General features: G+C 44.3%; 5 protein-coding genes across 5 annotated transcripts; 2 read left to right on the plus strand and 3 right to left on the minus strand.

The window, feature by feature from the left end:
• Window positions 1-249: 249 nt before the first annotated feature.
• Window positions 250-1,260, plus strand: Bfra_005280 (putative 60s ribosomal protein l17 protein; the record flags this gene model as incomplete). Its single annotated transcript, XM_037335664.1, has 6 exons — window positions 250-288; window positions 351-375; window positions 445-485; window positions 576-681; window positions 765-952; window positions 1,003-1,260. The coding sequence occupies 6 exons, from the start codon at window positions 250-252 to the stop codon at window positions 1,159-1,161; spliced, it is 558 nt and encodes a 185-aa protein (XP_037192759.1). The 3' UTR covers window positions 1,162-1,260.
• Window positions 1,261-3,247: 1,987 nt separating this feature from the next.
• On the minus strand, window positions 3,248-5,944 carry Bfra_005281 (putative f-box domain-containing protein; the record flags this gene model as incomplete). Its single annotated transcript, XM_037335665.1, has 4 exons — window positions 3,248-5,409; window positions 5,460-5,492; window positions 5,548-5,793; window positions 5,842-5,944. 4 exons carry the CDS (start codon window positions 5,942-5,944, stop codon window positions 3,248-3,250), a joined length of 2,544 nt encoding a protein of 847 aa, XP_037192760.1.
• Window positions 5,945-7,400: 1,456 nt separating this feature from the next.
• Window positions 7,401-10,239, minus strand: Bfra_005282 (uncharacterized protein; the record flags this gene model as incomplete). The annotated part of the gene is made up of 5 exons (XM_037335666.1): window positions 7,401-7,853; window positions 7,915-8,951; window positions 9,256-9,277; window positions 9,767-9,874; window positions 9,991-10,239. 5 exons carry the CDS (start codon window positions 10,237-10,239, stop codon window positions 7,401-7,403), a joined length of 1,869 nt encoding a protein of 622 aa, XP_037192761.1.
• A 791-nt stretch (window positions 10,240-11,030) lies between these two features.
• Bfra_005283 (uncharacterized protein) lies at window positions 11,031-12,177 on the plus strand (the record flags this gene model as incomplete). The annotated part of the gene is made up of 3 exons (XM_037335667.1): window positions 11,031-11,259; window positions 11,313-11,835; window positions 11,958-12,177. 3 exons carry the CDS (start codon window positions 11,031-11,033, stop codon window positions 12,175-12,177), a joined length of 972 nt encoding a protein of 323 aa, XP_037192762.1.
• A 532-nt stretch (window positions 12,178-12,709) lies between these two features.
• Bfra_005284 (putative c2h2 transcription protein) lies at window positions 12,710-15,980 on the minus strand (the record flags this gene model as incomplete). Its single annotated transcript, XM_037335668.1, has 5 exons — window positions 12,710-13,587; window positions 13,646-13,790; window positions 13,841-15,566; window positions 15,730-15,812; window positions 15,891-15,980. 5 exons carry the CDS (start codon window positions 15,978-15,980, stop codon window positions 12,710-12,712), a joined length of 2,922 nt encoding a protein of 973 aa, XP_037192763.1.
• Window positions 15,981-16,303: the final 323 nt, after the last annotated feature.

Raw genomic sequence — 16,303 nt, forward strand, 5'->3', positions numbered from 1 at the left:
CCCTATTGTTACTCTGGAGGATGTACGATTGTTTGGAATCAATTGCGACAATTAGATGTTGGAAAATGGATAATTGGGGACTTGGTGATGGAGGGGCCGACTGCAGGGAAATTCGAAGCCGCTGAGCCAGGTCTTTGGCTCAACTGATCTGGAAAGTTTTGCAAAAGATATCGCTGGTGGTGGGAGGACTTTATTGCAAAGAAATCAGGCACTGCTGAGTCGAGTTCTCGGTCCCTTTGTACTGAGTACATGGCAGATTGCGCTGGTGACGGAAGATTTACCTGTGCCGTCATATTTTGGATACACAACTTTTACTTGGATAAATTGCTAACCAAGATGTCTGCTTATAGGTACGATACGCTGCTACTGAGATAGGTACGAAAACGCAATCGACTTTGCTTGCCTCCGATACCTCCCATGGGTAATTGCTGACTTTACGATCAGAATCGGCCAAGAGCGCCAGATCCCGCGGTTCTTACCTCCGTGTTTCTTTCAAGAATACCCGTGAGACAGCACAAGCTATCAACGCAAGTTTTCGAAGCCCTTCCGACTCGACAAGTACTAATAATGCATAGGGATGGAAGCTCCAGCGCGCCGTCAAGTTCCTTGAGAACGTTCAAGAACACAAGGAGGCTGTCCCAATGAGAAGATACGCCGGAGGAACTGGACGTGCTGCTCAAGGTATGTTCGAGCATTAATATCAGAAGGGAATCGAGAAATCTGGGTTAGAAAAGAATGGGAGGCTGATGGGGATATTTTAATAGGAAAGCAATTCGGTGTTACCCGTGCCAGATGGCCAGTCAAGTCCGCCGAGTTCCTCCTCGGTCTCTTGAAGAACGCTGAGGCCAATGCCGATACCAAGGGTCTCGATACCGGAAACTTGATCGTTAAGCACATCCAAGTCAACCAAGCACCAAAGCAACGTCGCCGAACTTACCGTGCTCACGGTCGTGTAAGTTCATATCGAAAGCCCACGATACACCCAATACTAACATTTAATAGATCAACCCATACATGTCAAATCCCTGCCACATCGAATTGATCTTGACCGAAGGAGAGGAAGTTGTTCAAAAGTCCGAGGCTGTTGTTGGACGTGAGACCGCACACTTGTCTTCAAGACAACGTGGTGCTCGTATCCGTCAAGCTATCACTGCTGCATAGATGTTCTTTTTTATGGTTGGCTGGGGTTTGCGCGATTGGGCATTGATATGAAGGTCATCATACAAGGGTATTTCAAAAAATGGATGGCTTGTACAGGTGACATATTGCTGCACTATAAATGAACCATTAAATGAAATTCTTGCAGAAAATTTAATTGCCTCTTGACGAATTTATCTGACTCATGCCACGGGTGCTTGTGATATATTTGCTATATGTTCTCGAGTACTGCCAAGTCAGGCACAATCTTATGGGAGTCGGAGAACCCTCAAGCTCCAGATTGTATCAGATGCTACCTATGAATTGCAAGTCTCAGTTTTCTTTCACGAGACAGACCCGGGCCTAGATCGTTCTAAAACGGTTGGCAACCCATCAGTCATCAGCAGAGCGGCAGTTGGCTTTCAGCAACTAAGAGATTTCGGCATCGCCAGTATATACATCCCAGCTCTGCATATTTCGACAATCCCAAGATCAGGCCCTGTCTACTTGCAGCACAACCCCGTCGAACATCCTCAATATACACGTCTAGCTCCTTCCTTAGAATTGAACATATCAAGCAATACTTTAATACCTGCACAATACGATCTGCATTCTGGATATCTCGCTACCAGCTTCACCCATTTAAATCCAAGTTCAACCCTCTTCTACGCCTCATCAAATATAGCCTAGTGTGTCTCAATACAGCATAACAAGTCGACACCGTCTACTGCCGAAATGTACTTCAGTTTTCAAGGAACAGGAACTAAGTCCACTATGTCACTCTTTCACATAACTGTTACCTTTAGCATAGATTCATTCCATACCGAGTTTTCTGCAACGTCCTACAGCCACCCCCGATATCTACCCAGCCTTTTTCCATCCAGCCCCACCCCCCTTCTTCTCTCCTCTCCAATGCCCCTCATCACCTAATTCTATATTCATTCAGCCGTCGAGCATACCATCACCCTTTCAATCTCCTACGCCCCCTTTTCTATCTCCCATCTCTTCCCTTACCCCACCTCACCCCCCATCCCCCTTCTCCCCATCTCCCCATCTCCTCTTACACCCTTACACCCTCATCCCACCTCACTCACTCCACCAATCCACCATTATCCAAGTCTACATTCCTCCCTTCTTTCTTTCGCGCACTCTATTTATTGTCATGATCATCACCACTACTATCACCAACCTTCTAATCCCACCCGTCCAATCTCATACCATTACAATCGCTTAGATACGTCAAGTCTACCGTTGGATCGTACTCGGGAAACAATTCCGCGGCAAAGCTAGAACCACCATAACCAAGATCTATATCATGCTGAGAGTTGTGATGGGAAGTTTCTCGACTGCAATGTAAGAATCGCCTCGGCTCAAATTCAAATGTTTTCAAATGTTGAATGCATTCCGAGTCATGTAATGCTCTCGAACATCGGAAGCTATCAAGACCATCGAACACCTTGTACTCATCATTGTTATAGCATGCAATCACGTCACATCAACGCACCACATCATTTTGATGAATTTTAATTATGTAAATTATACACTATTTCTACAAAGGAACAAGAATTTTCCGACTATCTTCGTCGTTATCGCCCATATCATTTCCCAAAGGCGCCATGAAAGATTTCATGTCAACATTCCAATGATTGATAGATATCAGCAAATCTGTGATACAGAAGGTGCATCTGATCTAATCGATGGTGTTGAACACGATTATTCGTGATCTTGAATCATCCGACATCTTCACTAAACTCCCCAATGATTTTCCATATCAAACTCCCGTCCAATCCAGATTATAAGTCGTGAGACCAATTGTTTACCCTAATATGCAACCTGAAATGCAAGTTTGAGACAATACCAAGAGCCCATTCGTTATGCTTTGATGTCATGCCATAATGACCCCGCCACGCTGCCCAAAGAGAAAGAAAAAAAAGGGGTAGTATACAAGAAATATGTGTATGAGATAATAAATCCGCCCTAAGACATCTTTATCCCATACAAACACCCTAAAGAAAGAGAAAAATTATGGTACCAGTAGGATTAGTACAATGAAAAGGTGATTGCAATTTGTACCCTTGTAAAACATGAGAACAACTATTGATGTATCAAATTAAACTTCAGGAGCTGAAGCTGGAGTTTGAGCTGCAGCTACAATAGATCCATTGAATCTTCCAAAGCCTGCGCGTAGGATCCCATCATGATTTGCTTCAGTTGTTAGCTGCGTAGGTAGGTTTCCCCAACCAAGGGTCATGTTCCACGCATTTTGGAGAACTTCAACCTCAAGATCGCTCATGGCATTTGTGATTGACGCAAGTAGGCTGTCACCCGGCTTCATCATAATGCTCTCATAATCATTGATTCTCTTTGTTACTCCAGCAGGTACGGATCCCCGCTGCTCACCGCCACCTTCATGAATTGCCGATTGATTGAATTCAAGAGGAAGCCGGGCATATCCACATGACTTGAAAACGAGCTGTTTCAAACTACTTTGAGTTCTGGGTTGGGGCTCTGCACCAAACTCGTTGGCATGACGCAAATCTGCCAGTCTATGACCAGGAGTCAAAGTTTCAATAACCTGAGCCCAGGAGCCATTGCGAGGTTCATTGAGCCATGCTGGTTGGACGTTTGAATTGGCCATGACCGCTGGCAATTGAGTTGCTGGCGGTGCTGCTGCTAGAAATGGTGGCACTGCAGCCATGTTGGGCGGAAACAAGGCAGCGTGTGCAGCAAGATGATGATTATTCGCGAAGCCCATGTTTGCCGCCATATCTACCGCCATGGCTTGTGCCAAAGCATTTTGCTGGTGATTTGCTCGAGGCATTGGGTGTTGTCCAGGGCGGATGAAGGCGGTCAATGAAACCGAATCAAGTGTTAAAGATTGAAGGCTGCATTGTTTGAGATCTTTTACAAAACGCGTGAACATATGTGGACTTAACCAGCAATTCTTCAATGACAGATTCTTGATATAGGGTAGCGACAGAACTTCCTTCTCTCCTTTTCTACTAACCATGCTCATTGAATCTGATACTATGGGAGCAGCAAGGATATGCTGGTTCCGGCAGAAGAGACCAGGTGCATACTCTCCACCGCCGACCCATTCAAAATGTAAAGACTCGATCTGCTGTCGTCCAGATATTTGTTTGGAAAGGAGCTGAAAGACACCAATGACAGCCTTAGATGGACGTAACTTGATATCTTGAACCCAACTGGTAGGGAGTTTGACAAGTTCACGCCAGTCGGGGATTACGCCTAGAGATAGCTCAAGCAAATTTGGTAGACTATCCCAGAAATCGTCACGTACGAGATTTGGTAAATGTCTGTTTGGCAAGCGGGCGATGGTAAGTTTTTTAACACCGGCAAATGTGACTGGACTGTCAATAACAGCAATTGTAAAAGTTTGCATGAATGCTCGCTGTGCCCATTCGAGTTCAAGTAGCATTTCTTTTTGTGCGCCGGTGAGTTCGTTTGGCTTTAGACAATGGGACTTTGGTGTTAGCTTGCGCTTACGACCCGGGCCACCGTTAGATCTAGGGCGTCCAGGAATATTGTTGGAAACGTTGCCTTCGCTTTGCCCATCACCGTTGTCTTCACCATCAGTTGAAACTCTATCCTCGGTGTTCAATCTTTCATCATCATCATCATCATCATCTTCGTCGTCTCCTACTACAGGATTGCCAGTTCCGAAATGATTTCCGAGTATACGAGCAATACCCTCTTCAAAATCAGCATAAGGAATGGAGGGTGCATTAGGAACTCCAACTTGTCGAACTTGTGTACGTGCATTCGCGGGGCCCCCATTGGAGAGAGAATGGTCGAGAGATTGGTTGATTTGGTCGCTACCGAATCCTGATTCCTGAAACACTCTTTGGAGTAATGAACGCGTATCGTTTAAAAGCTCTGTTCGAAAAGGTGGTGTGATTTGATTTGGTCGCACATTCTGCTTTGCCTCAGGTTCTGGTTCTGGTTCGAATCTTGTTGATCCAAACACTGCGGGTTTTTCGCCACGCAGAATAACTTTATGGTTAACGTCTGGTCCAGCAAGCCATCCCAACCCCCCATCAATGGATAGGCCAAGTTCTTCTGCGGCTACAATGAATTGAAATGCCTTTGTCATGGTTCGAGTTTCATCAGCTTTCTGCTCTAGACCTTCCAATTGTGCGTATCTATTATATTCCTGGAATGGCCATTTGTAAGAACCCCAGAAAGTTGTGATTGTGTCGTGATTATGCTTTGTAGGAGGTTTAGTCAACTTTGCAATATCGACCTCGAAGGCTAATCAATTTATTAGCAATTTGTAGATATTTATGGGTGAAATGACATACACATAGCAAAGTGTCTGATGTGCCGACCAAACCCTGAGAAACATTAGTAACGCTGAAGATGAAATAGATAGACTTAACAACTATATACCTTGAAAGATACGCATTCCCTTGTCTTGTAATAATATTGAACTATGAGAAGTGGACGGCTCGGAAGTGATACCATAAATCTCTGGTCTAAATGGAACCACTACATATTTGAAGAGGTATTCGGAAACGTTTGCTTCAAACTCATGATTTACCAATCGCATGCTATGGATGGTGGATCGAGGTAGATTCATGATGATGAGATTGAAGATCTCCACCGGAACTCTATTGGGTGGCCAGCCATTTTGACCTACTTAGGTTAATGAATTGTATTATGAGGATGAATCCTAGAACCTACTTGTTGTCATCGTCATGACTTCTTTTCCTTTTCCTTTTGCCGTCTGCGCCTGATCGGGACTTCTTTGGCTAATTTTGCGACGCTTTGGAGAATTGATATCCATTGTATGTGAGAATGTACACAAGTTTGAGTGAATTAAGGTGCGGGGCACGATTAGTATAGCAATACAGGAAAGAGCGATCCTGATGTCCTTTAATTTTCAGTGCGAGGTACCGTGAGGATTATTTCGTTCTGAAAAAGAGGAATACCAAGAGTGTTACTCTTAATTTTGTCGGCGATTGCAATTGTAGTCATGCACTTCTGCGTGCCGTTATACGACGATAATCTTCTTCAAAGAGTTGTAAGGTCACAACAGAGAATTGAGGAACACTCCTAAGGAAAGAAGAGAACCAAAGCAAAAATCTGTGGTTCTCTTATGAATAGAACTCCAAATCTTTCCGACTACTTTTTGTAAATACTTTTGATGGTATGAAGAATTAGTTATGAGGATGTGATGAAATGTTGTCGTCCATTAGGCTGAGGTTTGTCTGCCCCTCAGGTGGAAGAACGTCATGCTAGTTGGCTCGGAAGTGCAATTAGCGTAGGAATAGACAGCCTTGTCTTGTTATGCCTAAGGCCATAATCTTCCGACTTTGCTCTGGCTCGGTCCCTGAACCTTCTTATAATCACTTGCATTATATATATTCAAATATAATTTTAGTCTAGAAAGAACTTCATCTCAATTCCTACATTTCATATACCGGAAGCATGGTCTAGTTTTGACGGATTCTGTGTTTTGGCACTCCTTTTCAACTTTAATCTCATCCACACGTATTCCTGACAGCTAGAAGGGTCCGGAGACAATGGTAGCCTTGCAGAATGGCACAACAAGGATACTAGGATAGAGTACATCTGTTTTGGAGTCACGCGGGTAAGTCCGCTTTAAGAAGTCTTCTCTAAGAGCTATTCTGAGACGAAAGGAGAATCGGGCATCTCAGTCAAGTGTGATTGTTCAACCAAGCTCAATGCTAATCTTGATGTCTTTCCACAGTGCGCCGCGTTATATTATTACAAAAAGGGGGGCTGCTAAACGATACAAGTATATACATTGGAATGTATCTGAATTGATCACCGGAGTGGCTAGAACGATTATCGCATTCAATTTTTGATCTTCAGGGACTCGAGAGATTGCTACAAATACTTATACTTCGATATTTTGCCCAAGTTACCAGTATGCTGGGCCTACTAAAACTGCGAAATAATCGTCTTCTCTCCTTTGTTCTGTACCAAAGAATCCTCACGAAACCTCACAATCTGTTGATCCTCTATTCTGTGGTCTTGCAGACATAAGACATGCTCCAATGTGTAGCTGTTTGTCTATTCTAGTGTCTTAACCTACATTGAGAATCATGCTTAATCCCCATGGGACTTCTCGACAACACTGTATAAAGTTGATGTTTAATCTGAGAAACCTGTTCCATAGACTTATGATCTCGAGCGAACAGCATATCAACAATCAGACTTTTAATGGAAGTGGTAGTTATTAGTCTCAAAGACTTCCGACGAAAGTCGACATTCCATCAAACAATTTTAGCACATCTGCCTATGTCCACTCCTGCACCATTGTAGAGTTGTCTCAATTTTGTTCTAGGCTTTTCTCCTTCAATTGATGAATCGAAGCTTGACGTTCTAGATATCCTTGACGCGTGTCTCTTTAGCATTATGCTCGATGTCGAATTTTCAGCAGCTGGTAATGATAGCAATATGTCATCTGCCGATTTTTGTTTGGAGGCTGTGGCTTCACTAGATTCATCCTTCATTGCTTGAAGTGGTATATGTACCCGTGTTCCATCCAGGTACGCACTATGGGACCATGCAGACTCCAATCCTGGAAGAAATTGCTCTAGCTCGCGCATTTCGACCCAAGTTATTGTATCTTCGGTCATAGCAATATATAAGTCTTCAATTTGACCAAACCCGTCAAGGACAGCGCAATATTTCTTCAAGAAGTCAACATCATAATCACTGAAGGCCTGTTCGGTTGAAGTTAGTATCGTCGACACAAGTAAAAGAAAAGCTCCGGGGCATACTCACTAACTGTTCGTCTAGTTGTCGAAGCATAGGAAGGCCTCTTAGATTTTTGACATCACAGATCTTGGCCACAAGTGGTTGCCAAGGCCTTCCTCGCAGGATTGGCGCAAAAGCAGAACTCACGGCCTCCTTGAAAGAATCACTATTTGTGTCGGACACAGCTATCTTTTGATGCAAGCCTCGAGATAGGCATCTTTTGTAAGCTGCCGTGTCCTTTTCGAATGGGAAAGGTTGGGATGATGTGGGCATAAGGGAGACGTGTACAGTCCATGAAAAGGTTCCACATCGATCACCCGACAGATCTCTTTCCGGGAATTCCTGACCTGATACAAAACCATTTATAGGCACTTTGAAATCCCCTATAGCATCACCTTCTCCAGAACTTGTCGTGTTCTCAATTGCGATCTGCAAATTCGCAGTAGGAGGCGTCGATGGTTTCCTTCGTCGAATCCTCTTTGAAGGTGCAAGAGTTCGTGCCGAATCATTTTCAAGAGCGTCTACTCTATCTTCTACTTTCATTGACGCATCATCCAACTCGATCATCCTAGCATGAATTCTGTGTACGTCATCCACTAATGCTTCGATCCGATCATCGTAATATGGTGTCCGCTTGTTCAAGAGGCCAACGTTCTGCCAAAGACCGCCGATGCCACGATGAATATTTCGAATCTCAACTTCGTGTTCCAAGTTTTCTTTTTCAACGAGCTCTTCTACTTTAATAAGCCGATCAAACAAGCCACCTCTCCCTATACGCCGTTCTCGATCTAGCTCCCCCTCGAGAGTACTAATCCTCAACTTCAACGCATCTAATTCTTCTTTACTGGAAGATTCTGGGTCTGAATTGTGATATACTGCCTGGTGTCCGCATTGGCACAAACTGCCTGGGATGGATCTGTTGGATGCAAACCCAACGCACGCGCATCGCAGCTGCTTTGATTCAGGATGTAGCAGAATGAATCTGCAACCACCCTTGGGGAGATGTGAATCATCTGTATGAGTTTTGTCGCAATGGGGCTCGGACATGCTCGTAGCATCAGATGCTATAAAAACTAGAAGACCCCAAGAGGAAACTCGACATCAGGGTCTGAGAAAGTTTATTGCAATGATAATTTGATTCAGAGTGGCTAGTATCAGTTCCGTCAACATTCGTACGTTGAATTTCAGTCTTAATTGCTCGTTACACGTTCCAAAATTTCACTGGGGTGCATTCAATTCCATGAGCTGATCAACCTTTTTGTAGTACTCAAAGAGTCCGAATTTCGTGAAAGGTGCTTCATGATGTGCGGAACATTCTGATTCATATTTGATGTTAATTGGTATGGGGTTATCAGTGAACAAGCCTACAAAAGTACAGGGTGCCCAGGGTCTAAAGATAAGCACCCCTAGCCATTTGACATGTACGACCAACGGCGGGTGAAACGAAATCACCTATTGGGATTAATTAAAAGACTCATGCGGGATACTACCGTACCTCCCTCATTTCAATCAAAGTTCCTGGTAGAAAAGAAATAGAGTCCAAAAAAGAATGCAGTCATATCGTAAGACAGATATAGTTATGCAGAAAGGTGGACACTTGTGGGATTGATCTAGATTCTGGAGAAATCCCCACGCTTGTACTAAATTTTGCAAGCATATAGATGAATTTCCTCTGGTCCCGGGTATATTGTACCAAAGCAAAACGGTCAAGCGGGACGAACCGCAATACTCTTTTCTTCACTGAGCTCGAAACAATTCAAGACTTTTGACAGTCTCTAGACATTGTTCTCTCCTCTCACCTATTCAACAAAGAAGACCTTGGTGACTATGTTACAGGTACACCACGTATATTATCATCAAGACCCTCTTATCAAATTACGCGACAGCTCGACAAACCTGCCGTGTTGCAACCGCATCGATAGCAACCGAAAATCGTCGAGCTTGACGCACTCCGGAATCCCGGAAATTTAATCACATTCTGGCCGATCTGAAGGACTACAATATAAATATGCATGTGAATACGACATTAAAGAACCCCCGCCAAGCTCCCCTTATACCATGAACCTATCGTCAGATCCTTCAAGATATTGCAAATCGAATCACGAATTGTGCAACGCAGTATGAGAAACGTGGGGTCTGCGGCTCGTAGCCAGTCCCCCGTCTCTCCGATATCGAATGTTGTCTTGAGTGGCACCGATAATTCCCGCAAGGAGATAGCAACTCCACCCCATCCTCGCACACCATACTGATCAAGATTTTGGACAGCATTGGATGGGTTTTGATTGGAGTGTAACATGACAAAAGTGTGTGATGAGACAGTTTCTTGGTACACTGCTTTGAATCGGCAGGCATGTTTGTCGCAATATATAGGTGCGACATATTTATCCTGATAAGGTACCCCCCACGTTTTCAGGGTGTTGTTTGGACGGCTTATGTCCAGTACAATCCGAGATAGTTGTTGGTCTTCATCTCATCTGCTAATCGCACGTGATCCGGCATTCATCTTTTACCTTTGTTTAATTCAGATCGCAGGGAATTTGTGTGTTCGATCTTCTCTTGATCAAATTACTCATCGTTGTAATCTTTGATTCCGAACAATACCATATCGTTCGTGTGTTATGCTTTCACATTGGTTGTCACACGTGGTAAGAATGCCTCCTTCCCCGTACTGTACTTTTCCAATATCAAACTCCAAGGATCCAAGTGGGTTTCGGCATTCAACTTTTCGATGGACAATATGTTTACTTTAACCTTGAAGAGTCTTGCACTACCTACCCAATGTCCCCTAACCAAGTATCCTTCCAAACTTTCAAAGTGGCTAAATTGGCAAGGACTTTTGCGCAATCAAGAATGATGATAGCTCGAACTATGTATGTATACACGAACAGTTCTCCATACGCAAGGTCATGTATATATTAAGTTTACCAAACTTCCATTACAACCCTCCTATTGGTCATTGCCGACAAGTGGGGTAGAAATCATGGGCGGCAAGAACATGACTGTCCCCCAATCAATCAACACCTGAGATACCTAGTATAATTGATAATTCTCTCTTGCTCTTACTAATGTGTCTCTGATTTTTGAATGTCAATTTTGTATATCCAGATTTTACCCATTCAACACAAGTTGTGTCTTACTTTACGATGGGTGAACTAGACGAATTGGTAACTACTTTACTTGGTACTTTTACCAGTGGTATAAGACTTCTCAGAGCTCGTCGCAAAAGACAGAAAAATAGCAGTGGAAAGATCGCTCATGATAATTGCGAAGAAACTCTTCTCATCAGGTCATTCAAACAATCCAGGTCAGATATCCGAGAGGCATACACAAGGGAATCTATCAAATCTGGTCCTAAATTCTCCGAAGGTGATGGTATGAATCACAACCCTCATATTTGCAAGCTCCACATTCTCATTCCAAGCCAGCGAGAGCGCTCTCTTCACTATCCACCATATTATCACGACTAAACACTGCTTTCACCTCCGCGGTAGTATTGTTTTCTCGGGGCAAAGTCAAGCCCGCCGATCAAGAACTCTTCATAAAACTCTCCAACAAATCACGCGCGGAAACAATCAATGCCCTCGATAGCCTCTCCAAGCGATTATCAAAATCTTCCTCATCACTCGCATCCCGTGATACCATAACCCAAAGTAAAAAACATCGTCAAAAACGACATCATGATCATAGTCCCCCTCCATCCATCCCCACCAAACCCACCGCTCTGGGACCAGCCACAAAAAATGGCTGGATTCGACCCAAACCCACCAAAAAAGATATCCCGAAATCCAAGTCCCAAACTCGGAAATCAACGCTCACGAAATCAACACACAAAGAGAAACCAGCGACCTCGCAATCCATCACGCTAGAAGAGAAACAAGAAGAACCCCCCAAAACCGCAGCGGAAAATCGAAAATCGGGCTTCTCGTTCGCGTCGGATAGCACGAAACTGTAAGTTTAGTTCCATCTTCTCCTCTTTTTTCCTTTTGTTTTTTCTTCTTCTTAGAGAAAGAAAAAAAAATTCACATCTACATCCCCTTGAAAACAACATCACTCAACTCCCACCCATCTAGCGGCGAAATCCCAGACTCCAGAATGGCGAGATTGCTACCTGGTCCTGGTACTGGTGCTGGTACTACATCGCATGATCAAAATTCTCGATACTATCCCACAGCGGTAGCATTTCCATTAGCGCCGTATCGGCCCGAGCCGCGGAAACGACGGTTCGGCATGGGGAAGCTTTGGAAAAATAGACCGGTGGAGGAGGGGTTTGTGGGTGGGAGTGGGGGGTGATTGGTTGTGATAGATATACTTGTGTACTTATCTCTTGTGTCTTATATCTAATCTTATGGCTGTTTGTGTGTGTGGTTTTGATGATGTTGAGATGCTCCAATTATGTAGATAATGGATTCTACATATCTTCACTTGGGGATTTTCCTCACTGTAAAGGGGGTTTGGTGTTACTCTTCGGAAAAGAAGGTTTATATATCTCCCATTTGCAGATTTTCACAGCCTGCATACCAAATTACGAATCTTTAGATACAGCATATTTTCCAAAAAGTTAGCAGTGTTGAATGATTCTCATTATATTCAATATGCCAAAATCAAATGAGTCATAATTATAATCAGCTCTCTCCCTCACCCATGCCTCCCATCGCACCCCCCCTCCCCCCCTTTATCCTCTGCAATCTCTCTCCCAACCTCCCCGCAACCCCCCACCTCTCCATCCCCAGCCCCTCCAAAACTTTCCTCCCCTCCCCCAACATCCTCCTCGCGCCCTTCCCATCCCCCGCACACAAATTTCCTACCCCCATAACCAGGGCTCTCATCCCCTGTCCCTCTTCACGAAAAGCTGCACCAGCTCATCATCTGCCGGCCGATCAAGTTGCATCGTGCTGGGATAGGGATTGTAGAATTGCTCTTCTTCTTCTTCCTCCTCTTCCTCTCTTTCTCTCTCCTTTGATTTTCTCCCGTCTCCGTTGTCGCATGTATCTCTCGCATTACTATATTTCTCCCCGTCCCCTTGACTCCGATACACCCCCCCTTTACATTCCGCAAATAGGCCATAAGCCCACAGCGCCAACGTCGCGAGATAAACGGCCTCAGCCTCGTAAAACGCATCGATACTAAATCTTCTCACGTGCCAGAAAAGCGCACCTGCGTGAATGATTGCCAAGCGTGCTTTGTGCTGGTCTTCCGTAGCCCATCTCTTTACATAATCGCGAGCTTGGAGTATCTCTTTTTCATTCTCCTGATCTGTGTCTCCCAGGTGCGGGATCCGAGCTGTGTGTGAGGTAGCGAGGTATTCTGCGAGCTTCAGAATATGAAGAAAGGGCGTGAGAAGCACTACTCTCGCTAGATGTAAATGCAGAACGGTGGGATGTTCCATGCCGCTGGCAGCTCCAATGACACTATTTGCATGCCAGTGTAAGATATCCAAACAATCGCAGGCGGAATTGCGCCAATTTGTATATGTTTGGATACCCGGTAACCAGATGGGATGGTTCGAGGTGGTGTGCGGGAAGGATAGTTTCGAAGCTGTAGGAGTCCATTGGGTAAGGAGTTGTGATAGGTAGTTTGAGACTTCCCAGGTACGTCGGAAAAGACCATGGATCAGAAGGATACGAGAGAATTCACCTGTGGAGGATAGCAGTCGTTTTTCGGTGTACATTCGCTGGAGGGTGTTGTGTAGGGTGGAGCTTGCTGTGGGGTGAAGTGTGAGAATGGTGGGATTGGGTGATGGGGGTCGCTAGATACGTACATGAAGAACAACTAAGAAGTTGTTGCCATGCAATTGCCGACTCTGCTTCCCATAAAACTTCCTGGCACGGTAAAGATACCGAACTATCGTCTAGTGATAAGCCAGGGCGAATTTGAAAGTGGAAGTACCACATGCTATCTAGGAGCTAGGGAGCGTAAGAACTTATCACATGAATATGGAAATAGAAACACGTACCCAAATACAATAACCTGTCCTTCGTATACTTTCCGCATCATACCATTTTTTCCATTCTCTATTTGCTTGCTCCGTATCATTTGTACTTGTCTGCGACACTGCAATTCTCGGTATTTGATTTGAAGTTTTCCACTCATTACAACAAAAATCGTTAAGATCTCTATGATATGATTTCGCTGCGTGTGATAACTCATCGCTACCGCAATACATCATACCTACACAGTTTAGAAGTTTAATTTGTATCATCATTATTTTCGTACACCGCGGATCCCCATCATTGCTGACTGACATGGTTGCACGTCGAAGAAATTCATGCATGGGTTTTGCGTGGCTTCCATTACCATGGTAATGACTCCCGACAGCCGCCATGGCTAGAAGAAAAAGCCAGTGAGAAGCTGAAATATTGAAAGATGGCAGGTGAATAAACGGTAATGTTTGATGGAAAGAGTCAATATAGTGACCTATAAAGCGGCTCAGTGTGTACAAAGATGGGAATCGTGTATATTGGAATGGTGTAAAATATGGCGAGTCCTCGATGCATGTTTTTTCGAATACATCCTGAATAATGCTGTATATTTCGTGTGGTAACTGTCTATAATCTGAGGAATGGACATTGGTATCATCAACTGGAAAAGCAAATCTCCCGTTCAAATCTTCAATTGAGGGATGTGATATTGATGGACATGAGTTAGCAGTCTCGGATGGAGCTTTTCGAATACGGGGTAATCTCGAACCATGCCCATCAACATAGTATCTACCAGTGCTTTGCGTAGTCAGAGAATTAGGACTTTTTGGAGCACCTTCACTAGATATTGTTGGATTAGGAGAGGTATTGATATGCAGTTGCGCTTGAGCTTGTGGGGACGGTGTAAAGATGGCTGTACTGGTTGAATACGCAGGCCTTCGGATAGATTCTCCTGGGACGGTAATAGGCGATGAGCCATTCAGATCTGTCCTGACATCAATCATTCTCACTGCGTCATCATCTAGTTGATAGTCAGGAGCCCAATCGTAAGGCAACCAGTTGATCGAGGACACATTATATTGGGCCCAAGAACCAGCACTTTCTGGCAAACCTTCAGAAAGACCTGTATCCTGGATATGTAGTTGCTGTGAAGCCTGACTCGTCCCAATCAATAACGAGTTGGCAGCTCCATCAAGATCCATAATTGAATGAAGGGGTAACATTGAAGGTGAAGTTGATTGATCGTTAGGAGATGTGGTCGAGTTTACGCGAGCATCTTCGGGCATTCGATGGTTTGACGGAGAAAATTGGCTGAATGGTTGATGAACACCAGAATTCATAATTTGGATATTCATCTGTTGACCAGTAACATCCAGATTCTCCATCCCAAACTCTGAACGGTAATTACTAATCGAAGATCTGGGGTTCATTTGCGTATTGAGCGGTGAATCAACATGTGACCACGAAATTGGAGATTGCGGACTCGTGATTCCTTCCCCAGTTCGACCATTTTCAACCCAAACCCTTTCATTTGAAACTTTCTCGTATAGCTCATTGGACTCTCGACGTTTTTCGTTGGCCATAGCACCAGACGACGAGGGAAAAGTACACTCAATTGATCTTTTCGCGCATGCTTCGCATGGATTTCCACCACTGCATCTTCTTCTCGCTATTGCACAAGCCGAACAAGCTCTAGCTCCTCTTCCCAGCAAACTTCGTTTTGCTTTCTTGTGAACCAATTCATGTCGACGTAAAGCATCACTTCAATCATCAGCAACTATATTTGGCCATCCATTGATGCACGATCTGTGGACAGAATTCCCCACACTCACATCCGATAAAAACTCTTCCTACACCCCCTAGCTTCACATCTCAGCCATCCCTCCTTTGTATGGCTCTTCTCATGTCTCGTCAAATGTTCCACTCTCCCAAAAGTTTGTTCGCAGCTCGTGCATCTGAACCTTGAGATCCTCGCAAATTCTCCTTGCTGCGTATCTCCACTGCCACCTATTGTACCATTAGTCCAATTCTACACATTCGCGTACGTACATTATATGTAGATACAGAGCGCTTCATGAATCACACACTGAATTCGACCTCCAAGGATCCGATGCCATTGCCGTTTCCTTGAGAATCACCTGTAGCCTGGCCATCTTCTCTCAATTGAGAATCCATAGCATTTCAATGTTTTTTTTTTGTGTCAATAACTATCTTCCGTCTCCTAGGTACCTCGTTTTAGCTCGACCGAAAAACATGACCATATCAACATAAATACCCAATAAGAAGAAACATCCAACCTTCACCAGCTCGTACCATCCACGTGTGCTAACCCGTACAACCCAACAAGCGTTATTTCCCCGCATCTCCGCATATCAGACTTTATACGGATATTTGATGTAAATACAAATGCAAGGCTTTCAACCTTGTCGTGTCGATGATTGGTCGCGCATATAACGGGTGACAAAATTCGGCCAGTAAAAAGACCGAGGTGAAGCTAA

This window comes from Botrytis fragariae, assembly GCF_013461495.1.
Source record: "Botrytis fragariae strain BVB16 chromosome Unknown tig00000054, whole genome shotgun sequence".
Taxonomy (NCBI): Eukaryota; Fungi; Ascomycota; class Leotiomycetes; order Helotiales; family Sclerotiniaceae; genus Botrytis; species Botrytis fragariae.